The sequence below is a fragment of the Haliotis rubra genome, unplaced genomic scaffold (genome assembly GCF_003918875.1).
Source record: "Haliotis rubra isolate DU_JTF1 unplaced genomic scaffold, ASM391887v1 Scf1671, whole genome shotgun sequence".
Classification (NCBI taxonomy): Eukaryota; Metazoa; Mollusca; class Gastropoda; order Lepetellida; family Haliotidae; genus Haliotis; species Haliotis rubra.
In genome coordinates, this window is record NW_025765638.1 from 119,567 (window position 1) to 131,162 (window position 11,596).

Genomic DNA, 11,596 nt, shown 5'->3' on the forward strand with positions numbered 1-11,596 from the left:
ATGGTACAGGAGGTAGTGTGTCTGATGGTACAGGAGGTAGTGTGTCTGATGGCACAGGAGGTAGTGTGTCTGATGTTACAGGTAGTTAACATGTGGTTTGTGTCTTTTGTTCCAGATATCGGGGAACTCAAGGATGCTGTGACCAAGTCCGGAGGCAGAATCCCCCCCTCGGATGTCATGCTCTAGACACAGAATCCCAGATCCATGAATTTGACTCCAAGTATTATGCGATGAAAATCAAACATTCCCTCTTTTAAGCAAATGATTTTTTATATTATTATTACATTTCTACAACTCTGATGAGAGCATTGCATTGAAGTATTACTTATAATTCACATCATTATTTATTTTCAAATATTTAAGTAAAATATGCGCGGTTGCTTTTGGTATTAAATGTGGGTTTAATGTTTTTATCACAATGATGTAAAAATTTAACCTATTTATATGTACAATGCAGTCTCTGGTTTAATTTATCTTTAACAAATGTAACTGTGGTAAAAAATGCTTGAGAAAAGTATCCAGAGCACACCAGTGGGATGTCATTTCAGTTTAGAGTTAATATTTTCACAACACTGGATGATGGTGTTTGTATTTTCAACTTAAATTAACATGAACATGTTTGTGGGATGGGTTTTTTGTTTTTATTTATTTCGTCATAGTTTCATATGAATCTTTGCACAATGAATATCAAAATGGTGTTGGGAGAAGATACCAATATTTATGCATTTATTGTATATTTAAAATTTACTTTACCAACATTTACAGTCTGTGATATTGAACAGATTAGTCACCCAATTGTATATCTAGTCTTCCTCTTCTATTTTAAACAGGTTTACTTAAAACTAAAACATTCAAACTTAAATTTTGCACCAAGCTTTGTATCATGGATGATACTGCTATCATGACTTTTTCAAAACTTTTCTCAGTATTTTGTAACTTTGAAGCCACCTTGGGCGTATTTTGGTGTCAACATCTTCTGAAAACTCACCCATCATGCATATAATTTTTCAATTTTCAACACATAAACAAACCATTTAATTGCTTTGGATTTTTGTTTCTGAGGAATTATAACCCTTTTAAGACAATTGTTTTTCTAAATATTAGATATACAGTGTTTTTGTTGTGAGCCATAATAATTCTAATATAAACAAGTCAAATTGTGACATGGGTGGCAGTGTATGAAATGAGAATTTGTTGCATTAACATGTGATTCGAGAAAATTTTGTTTTGTGGCTATATCTTATTATTGTTAACTCATCCATATATATTATTTGAAGAGTCGTAATTCCAACAACCTTTTCCTGTTTGTATTTATGGGATTCCAGCAGAGCATCATGTTCTGAACCGACTCTTACAGCCGCTGGCGGTTGTCAGTTGCAATCAATTTCATTTAGTGACAGTATCAGTATTTCACCACATTCTGATGAAATAAAAATTTTAAGCATATTGTTCTGAATATGTATGATTATTTTAATACTCACATTTCAAATAATATATATTTTACAATCAAAATTATATATGTACCATTGCAGCATTTGTGTGACAATCTGAATGTGGAACACATATATTCAATAGGACGGATGAACCATACATTCTTTATGGATGGTAGCATATGAACAATTAGAGAATACCTACTCTACAAATTTTATTCCGTATTTTAGGCCACATGGCCCATAGTACAATTGTGTTGCAAGATATACAATCGTTGTCACATGACCAAAATTACATTAAGAAGATCTTAAGCTAAATATTTTTAGCAGATATATAGATGTTAAACGTAATATATTTACATCATGTGTGTTTAATATTTGTTGCAAAGTTAATCTAATTTTACAATATTTTTTGATGGACAAGAAGTATTCATTACGGAGTAGAAAATATCTATTACAGATAAAGAAAACATGGTATTCATTTTCTACAACATTCATATCACAGTGCAAACAAATAGATTCTATATCATTGACTTTCTTTTTACGTTGTTGATTTACCCTGAAATCATGAAGAGATATACGAAATTTACACATCGATCTAACTAAGTTTCTATTTTCAAGTTTATGGATATATGTTTCGCATTGGAATAAGTTCTTTATACTAGAATAGTGTGACAAATATGATGAATTAGAGAATACCTATAAGGAATGATATGCGATTCTGAGTTATGAATATAATCTAGGTACAGTATTCTCAATTGAAGGAGGAAAATGGATGCTGAGAAAATATTATCCTACAAGTACACTTCACTGAAGGCATCCTTGTTCTGATGACCTTGCCTTAATATTTTGAAATTATGAATAATGCATGAGTTTAAACTTGAAAATTGATTCATCTGCCCAGTCAGTTTTGAGAACTGGTTGTATTGCATCTGCAAATATCAGAAAGTAATTTCACTCTATTATAAAATTCCAAGAAGGATACTTTATCCACATTCCTGGCCCCGTTCCTAAAAAACGAATCCCATTATCAGTGTTGGTCTATAGATGTAATAAGCATCATGTGTTGCTGTTATAGTGATAATCATCATACAGTAAGCAGATAAACAAAGTGGTGATGGAATGAATTCGGCAAAGAATGGACAACCAAAACATTATGGCAGATCTGTCATGCTTTATATTAAATGATTTATACTAAAATGTTTCTATGCCTTGTGACAAGTTCACCCTCTATGAATGCAATACTGTATATTCCGTCCGATTATTGTTATGAAATAAACTTTTTTTTATCTTTTGTGCGATCATGTTTCTTCTTACAGCTAAACCCAGCAGCTCTCCAAGGGATGTGATTGTAAGACTTGTACTCTGTCTTTAAACCACCACAAACAATGGCAGATCTTAAAAATGTCCGCTTTTACCAAAACATGATCAGAAAATACTCGAACAAAACCAAATAACATCGAATAATTATTAATTTGGGACTTTATTCCCATTGTCCTATATATTGTGCTTTATGAATACTGCATTCTCAAAGCACATCTTATTGACAAATTATCATGTATTTCATAAAACACTGATTTGTGGCAGTGTTGCATTTCTACCTTGCCGAAGTTGCCAGGTGGTTCCCACATGGTTCCCTACATGGTCCAGTGATGGTGCTGGTGTTTGCTGGATGTGCCAGAACAAGATGTCTACCACAAAGAAGCATGGAACAGTCGGATGATTCACACTTCCATAAATATGATACAGTGAGACTCTGTTACTGGCACATATTTATTTTCAGTTGTTAAATACAGAAAATAAAGGAGACATTGAAAGAAAACAATCTAGCATTTGATTAAAGGTCACTTTACACTTTTCATATTCCATAGACCGTCGTTCAAAAAGTGAATGTTGTCCACTCCAATACCTTTGTTCTTTTGTAATCTGAAATACACAGATAGCTTCTTTAAATGGCATTTTAGAGGTGGGGAAGTAAATAAAGAAATAACTTACAAAACAAAAGAAGGTATCCAGAAGAATTTGTCATTACAAAGAGAGAGGTACAAAAGCAAGAGTGGTTAAGTGAGAGAATGAGTGAGAGAACGACGTCATTACAAAGAGACAGGTACAAAAGCAAGAGTGGCTAAGTGACAGAATGAGTGAGAGAACGAGTGAGGGTAAATGCTGTTTTGAATCCGCCTGAATGCAATGGTATTGCCAAACCTAGAAACCATCAGATTTGGTTGGTTGGTTGTTTGACGCTGCACTCAGCAATATTCCAGCTAGATGATGGCAGTCTGTAAATAATCGAGTCTGGACCAGACAATCCAGTGATCAACGTCATGAGCATCAATCTATGCCATTGGGAAACGATGACGTATCAACTGAGTCAGCGAGTCTGACCACCTGACCCCATTAGTTGCCTCTTTACAACAAGCATGGGTTGCTGAAGATCAATTCTAACACGGATCTTCATGGGTCAGAAACATCAGAGGAAATCTGAGATTACAAGCAACAATCACAGATTCAAAAAGATGTGATTCTGCAAATCGAAAAGTAGCATCTTAAACATCAGGGGCCCAGTGCCCGTTAGGTCTCAGGTTGCTGGGAAACTATTCTACCCTGGAATCCTCACATGAACGGGAAGCAGGCCTCCTAGGTTGTAAACTCACGTGAGCAGAAACATTCTACATCACACAACATCATTAACAGTAGCCATTAGTCCTGTGCTCACTTACATTTCATCTGTGGACATCTTTGTGAGACCAATGGCTAGTGCATGGTCCTTTCCCTCGGCCATGATTGCCTGTAGAAGCTAAGGAGAATTGAACACACATTTGGAAATAATCAGTAATCAGATGATGCTGATGAGCATGAAGGTGAGCTCTACCTGTCTCACCTGATGTCTACAGCAACAGATCTTAGTCTAGAAACAGTGTGACTGAGTGAGAGCATGCTATACAACTGCTTGTAGCAATATTGTACGGTGCTTGGAATGGAACCTGGGTTTCGGGTGAATGCTTTTACTGCTAGAATACCAACTACTGTGGTTGTTATGATTCACATATATGGTGGATCAAACTGAAAATCTCAAGAATGTAACTCATTATTCTCAGTCACTAGAATGGAGTATTTATGAATTTTTTTCTAAGTGATTTTTACTTGAACTCCTTTGGAGTCTATGACAGCAAGATATACAACATGGAATGTGTGTTTGATATTTTAAATACTTTATATTAAATGCAAAGTACACCAACAATATACACTAAAAAATACATGTGCCACAAAAACTAGACTACCATTGAGCATGGACAATTCCTGGCCCCGATTTCTCGAAACAAACTTAAGTTTTTACTCAAATTTCAAACTGAGTTTGACAATTTGAAACAGCTGAATTTTTAACTCAACTGCATTTTTAAAATAAAAAAAGCCCTAACAACTTAAGTAATCTGTCCACCAAACTCAAATTGTCTACTATGAGTTTAATATCAATTTCAGTTTATTCTAGGAAATGCATTTTCTCAAATTTGAGTAAAAACTTTAACTTACGTCAAAACTCAGACTTAAGTTTGTTTCGAGAAATCGGGGCCTGGTTTATTCAAACACTAAATACTTCTGACCCCAAATAAGCATACACATTGGCATATTTAGTTTTTCCATCATTCCTCAGTCAATATAATAAATAAAACAGACTCTGAACATAATATATAATGTATCAACTCCTGACGTGTCACAACACCATCATTCCCCCAAAATGGAGTAAGTGTTTGCTATATGGGACTTCTTGAGCACCGCAATATTTCGGATACACTTGCACAGAATGATGTTGGTGCTAGAACTATGATAACTCTATGTTCTAGTATGGGATTGGGCTGAGATGGGTCCAAATTTTCTAACCCGATACTCCACCCACTATTACTCTACCCTACCCTACCCTACCCTGATACCCGTTTGTTAATTCCTGACACCAAATTTGTAAGAAATAGCAATATACTCTTCAGCTCGAGAGGCTAAAATTTTGAGTTTTTCAATATCTTATCCATGTATTATATTGAAGACAGATGACTGTAAATTATGTCTAAATCTTCAAAGTCAATACAACCTTTTAATCATGAAAGAATAACACACTACATTGTTTAATCTATTAGTCACATGATCATAACGGGTCCGGGTATTGAGACAGGTACTCAGGTCCAACTCATTACCCACCCGTCACAGGTATCCGGGTTACCCGTCCCAGCCCTAATATGGGAGTTATAATCGTACTATGCAAGTGTAGCCTGACCTGTGTGTTGATTGCCTGTATGGTTTTCATGACTTTGATAGACCTTGCATGTAATCACTTATTAATGGTAGTCTTGTGTATTTAAACTGGAGCACCTGTGTGCGAACAAGGCAGTTCTGGAAGGATACAACAACGGAATCTTTGTCTACTCTCGTCATCCTGGCACCCGGCGACGTCAGCCCAGGACACATGATGTTGGCACCGCTTAGCACGAAGCGAATGGCACCCTTGTCCACTTGCATGAGGGGAAGCAGGAACGGGTCTGTTGGCATGGAAACAAGATCAACTGTAATAACTGTAATATTAACTAGACTTACCCACTTCAAACAATGACCGGGCGGTGGGGTAGCCTAGTGGTTAAAGCGTTGGCTTGTCACGTCGAAGACCCGCGTTCAAATCCCCACATGGGTACAATGTGTGAAGCCCATTTCAGGTGTTCACCGCCGTGATGTTGCTGGAATATTGCAAAAAGCGTTGTAAAACTAAACTCAGTCAGTCAGTCAAACAATGACCATTAGTGTAGGGCTATTTTCTGTAGATTTTGATGCTACAGATTAACTTCCCAGATTGAATAGAATGATAATAGGGTCAGACCTCGAGTTTGTTTCAGACTGTCATGTTTGAAATTACACTGAGATTATTTCCAGTATTATATCATTAACTATGAAAAGATATGTTACTATATTATACATAGGCTACAGCTACATTTCCCTAGCAAACAACACCTTGTGAGAAAGTTAGGTCATATTGATTTAAGGCACAGGCACAATCGTACAGCTACATCACGTGACAAGATCCTGAACCAGAGGCATTGTTTGTGACCAGTTGTTTGACACTGATGTAACTCTTGGAGCAATATTCCAGCTATATGATGGCGGTCTGTAAATAATCGAGTCTGGACCAGATACACGGACTGCCCGATTTCAAATTCACCTGCCCGACGGTCGGGTTAAAATTTAGACATGTATATTAGTATTTTTTTGTGGGCAGGTAAGTTTACATCTAACCAGCCCTGTGGTCTGGCTGAAATTTTTTGGAGTTTCATACCCTGGGTAGCGGAAGATTAATTTAACCATGACCTTTCCACGCTCTTCTGACAAGAAGATAAGTCATTAACTGAGGCACAAACAGTTGCAAACACTGGGAGCAAAAATGATCCATTAAAACCGTGACACAAACCAGCCCCCATTTCAGTTGCCCCTTATGACAAGCATCTGAGCACAAAGGACTACTTCAGCACTAGCAGGGGGAAAAGTACACAACAATACTTACACTTGTGAATGAGCCTGAGTGTCGGACAGTACGGGCCATCTCTTTGTCGGAAGAACAGTAAGTCACCTGTCTGATTGGCTAGAATTTCTATATGTTCATGACTGTAAATAAACAATATATTATTGACCATGTGAACAGACTTGCAAACAGAAACAAACATAAAAACATCACCCAAAATGTTCATGATCTCTGTCTCTTGTTCAGTGAACATAGGAAGAAATCTTACCATTTGACAACTTTAAGAGGCTCCTTTTTGGGCAAAATCTCATCAACGTAGGATTTGATGTGTGGGAACTGCTCTAGTACTGCATTGCGGATACCTTTCTGTACTGACGATTTGGCATTGTTCACGTTAGACACTGCATCCTTACTGTCAAACCTGGCAACAAAATGAAATATATTTTAAACTTATATGTGTATTATCATACAGGGCTTGATTTAAGGAAACAAAGTTGCTGCTCAATATGAAATAGGTATTCATGAAATAGAATACCATTTTCATATAACAAATTTATTCCAGATTTGATACATTTTTATTTTACTTCACAAAATTTCATAACATGACCAGTAACAGTCATTCAAGCACTGTCCATGCAGTCGTCAGAGTCACTACCCCAGCAAGTTCCCCATATGTAGTACACTGAAGGTATGCAGTCATAGTGCACATACACAATCTGCCATGATGCTGAGAATCAACAGCAACACAATCTTCCTGTTCATGTGGCCTACATATTGTCTTAAAATAGCAGAGTTATGTCTTTACAGTTTGGAAAAGTCTTTAAAGAATGAAATAAGGAACTTGATTATTTCTTCATAAATTAACAATATATATTGAAATTATGACCATACACTAAGTTTAAGTTGGTTTAAATGTGAGGCTGCCTTTGGCAGTTTCAGGTTGCACCAGTGGAAGTTATAAATGAATTACATAGAGTCCAGTCATAATATCAGAAATCCTTTCTACCTGCTGTCTCTATATTAACTGATTTTGATACTGTCTTGTCACTACACAGGGCTACAGACTGTGCTATGACGTGTTCTAGGGCTGTTATGATTCACTTACATATTCAGTGAACTTATTTATTAATAAATCCAATTTGTTATTCGCAATCACTACAATCAGATATTTATGATTTTGTTTTTACGTGAATTTAGGTGTTATTTATCAAAATGGTATGTGTAAATTGGATATACCCAAGTCAGACTGGATACCAGTCGACACTGTTACATTATAAGTTGTATGCTTCTCTCGAGGGTAATACAGTCTGCTGTACACCTCTTGTAGCAGTGTCACCCGAGCTGGTAGGCGTACACTGCTACAAAGAGGCGTACATCAGACCGTATTACCCGAGGGTGAAGCATAAAGCGTATTTATCTTACCGCCATGTTAAATGTACAAAATATCATTTTATTTTATGTTAAAGATCGCTACCGACTATATGACATGCAAACAAAATGGCGTCTGCCTCTCAACTGGATTTTTAACATCAGTGAAACATATTCTGAAAAGCATAAAACTGCTATAAAAATTGTTAATTATGTTTAAGCTGAGTGTGCAAACCACTCAATGTATAAAATAGCTTAAAAGGTCACATGCAACCAAAAATCAAACATAATTAAAACACAATTATCACTTATTCATGACATATAATATACATTGCTGGTTATGAAAAACATAAAACAAAATTATAAGCGTGTACAATCGCAATCAAAAGTGCAATATTTTGTACTTGGGTTTACTTCTAAAAAAGCGAAGCAGCCGGGATACTGAACCCAGTCGAGAGCGGGTGGGTGTGCACTCAAGTGTAACAGCTGGTTCATTTGCAGATGCCCTCACGGCTCATTGTGTGTGTGTATATATAGAGATGTTGGTTTTGTAAATACATGCTCATTTTTTGTGTATAACATTTTGCAATCAACAGACATCATAACACGTCATGTGTACAAGTATCACACCTGCCTGTCTGTGTAATTACATAATGTGACAGAGACCGAACTCGGGCCATAAATCAATGCGCTTTGTTTATGGTGTATAGCCTGATAATGGTGTTAAGTTCAAATTGCATGTGGTCAGTGATTGAAATTGTGTATTGAATATTGTCATTAGCAGACGGGCAGGCAGACACATAGGTGCCAATAAAACAGACATTGAGTTTTGTCTGTGACAAAGACATATCTATATCATTAGAAGTTAGAAATTCTGTCGACACTAAATAATGACATTGCTTTTAAGCATCGAACTGAGAAAGTGACTCGGTAAGAAGAACGCGTGTGGTGAAATAGACAAATGAAATTATATAAACAGTTAAATCGGTAATCTACTGTAATAACATATAAAAGCTCTCGCGCCTGTGAAATATCAACAAAACATTAGAAAAATAGCTCACACCAAAGCCTTCACGAATATTGACCGGAAAACCCGCTTCCAAGCTCCACGAACCTATTTCACTGGCGCATGTGCTATGTGCGCAACCCAGCTGTTGAAACCACTTCAATTCCCCAAGCACTGGGGAAAGTTAGTGAATCATTTGAACTACGATTTCATGGGTTTTATTCATCGCGAAAAAATTCAACTTTATAAGTTGAATTTGCATTTTGATGATTTGTTTCGTAAGTCCATACCGAAGGTATCAGAATCTGCAAAGTTGTGTTTTACGCTGCATGTGACCTTTAAATAAAAGCAGTGAAAGTCGGTAAAATAAATCTGTACAAAGTGAACACAAAAACTGCTGATTTAACAGTTTTCAACTCCGGCACGGCATGCGCCATATTATGACATGATATGATTGTTAGCGCTTCAGCTTCTTGGCGGAGAGCTTGGTGGTTACCGCGGCAGCGGTAATATTTTTCCAGTTGTCACCCTCCTGGGTGGGTGACACGGAAACTTGTTAAACCGTCATTGACCAATGAAATTAAAGTATTTTACATGAAGGTAAGATAAATATTTATATAATTATTTTGAAAGTGATGTGGTCACTTTTCCCGCGTCATTGTTTAACTGAATATGCCGAATAATACATCAACTGTTGACTTGTGATTGTATTCATTACCCAATATTTGTGATATGTTTAATAATAATATATATGTGTCTTAGTGGAGCCCTTAACTTAACTGTTTTCCTAGTATATATCCCTGATCCAAAGACGTATGTTATGCCAGATCCAAATGTGCATTGCAGATTCGATCTGGATTTGGAAACATGTTCCATGAGGGTTTGAACTTGATATGAATAATCACTTCCTGTATATGAACAGTCCTCCCATTCTCGTGTTCTTAGCATGGTTACTCCTGCATGATGAGATACAGGTAGATTGTTAGTTCAGCCAGGGCCATTTTTTTTACAAAAACCTGGTGTGCGTATTTGTACATTTCGACTACGACACATTCACCTCAAAGTAGATGTGATAGACTGGAAATAACAAGTGACTTGAAATGTCGATTTTGTTTTAGAATTCTGAGACAAAACCATCCTTATTCTTTAGCTTTGCTTACACTGCATTAGAAGATTATTTATATGATATAACATATGGCGATTATGTCGTCTCGACAGACTGGTCATGGCGACCGGCGATGCCGTTTCCCGGTGTCAAGCAACTGTGCTCCGATCAACATCAAGTTTATACCCATTACTTCGCTTTCCGACGATTTTACAGTATTAAACATAATCAGAACATCGAAACACATATATAACACATTTGACACTATTCTGTGACAAGTTATATTGACTTACTTCTTAAACATGTTGTAATATTTTGGTTCTTCAGATCAAAGCATGCTCAGCAGAAGTTATACTCCTTTTTGGGTTTGTAAGCCCTTTCATATAACATTCCGCTACACTATGGCTCTGCTCCAATGGTAATGACTTCATTGGTATTTACTGAAATACACGACAAGTACTGTAAAAAGAACACGCGCAGTCCGGAACCGGCATGAACCCAAACTTGTATAATTCTGATGTGATGAAAATACATTATTTACTACTAGACCTAACTTATCCACTACCCAACATTTTCACATAATGAAAAAATATCAATGCATTATCCTACAAACACCCTCTTTACTATTTCATATACAACATCTGAACATCAAATGAAAAATTCACAGTATTTCTATAAAATATACTTATTTAAAATATGTGAGAGAGAAATATTACTATTTCTAAACGAACTTTGATCGATATTGAAGAACAAGAAGGAAGAAAATCAGTTTTATCCCGTTTAGTTGCACAAAAGTGACTAAACTACAATGGTTCAAATATCAAAACGGACATCATATATAACCAACAAATTGTCTCAATAAAATGACGTACGTAGACAGTACAAACCGTACCGACTGTTCTAATGGAAACAGAAGACGTTATATATATAGTGTGTGTGTATGTGTGTGTGTGTATATATTTGTAGTTGAAAAATTATTATATATATAAATATATGTATGTATGTATGTATGTATGTATGTATGTATGTATGTATGTATGTATGTATGTATGTATGTATGTATGTATGTATGTATGTATGTATGTATTTTGGAAATGTAGTCAAGTAGGCTCCATCTGGGGAGACATGGAAACTTGGAAAGCACAGACCGCAAAACCGTTAACAATATCCCAAGGATATTGTTTTGTTAT

General features: G+C 36.2%; 2 protein-coding genes across 2 annotated transcripts in view; one reads left to right on the forward strand and one right to left on the reverse strand.

The window, feature by feature from the left end:
- Positions 1 to 2,724, forward strand: part of LOC124272213 (kinesin-like protein KIF3A) — a 44,791-nt gene extending 42,067 nt beyond the window's left edge. The window contains 1 exon segment of the mRNA XM_046707367.1: positions 116 to 2,724. Coding sequence (XP_046563323.1) covers positions 116 to 186 — 71 coding nt within the window. The 3' untranslated portion in view covers positions 187 to 2,724.
- Positions 2,725 to 3,189: 465 nt separating this feature from the next.
- LOC124272212 (malignant T-cell-amplified sequence 1 homolog) lies at positions 3,190 to 10,837 on the reverse strand. Its single transcript, XM_046707366.1, has 6 exons — positions 10,700 to 10,837; positions 7,196 to 7,348; positions 6,970 to 7,070; positions 5,826 to 5,959; positions 4,151 to 4,218; positions 3,190 to 3,356 (listed from the first exon to the last, which is right to left on the reverse strand). The coding sequence occupies exons 1-6, from the start codon at positions 10,708 to 10,710 to the stop codon at positions 3,275 to 3,277; spliced, it is 549 nt and encodes a 182-aa protein (XP_046563322.1). The 5' UTR covers positions 10,711 to 10,837; the 3' UTR covers positions 3,190 to 3,274.
- Between the last annotated feature and the right edge of the window lie 759 nt (positions 10,838 to 11,596).

Coding starts and splice junctions, on each gene's coding strand:
- LOC124272212 (XM_046707366.1), bottom strand. Junction 7,071..7,195: donor CCTCTTAAAGTTGTCAAATG/GTAAGATTTCTT, acceptor GTTTATTTACAG/TCATGAACATATAGAAATTC. Junction 3,357..4,150: donor AAGATGTCCACAGATGAAAT/GTAAGTGAGCAC, acceptor TGTGTATTTCAG/ATTACAAAAGAACAAAGGTA.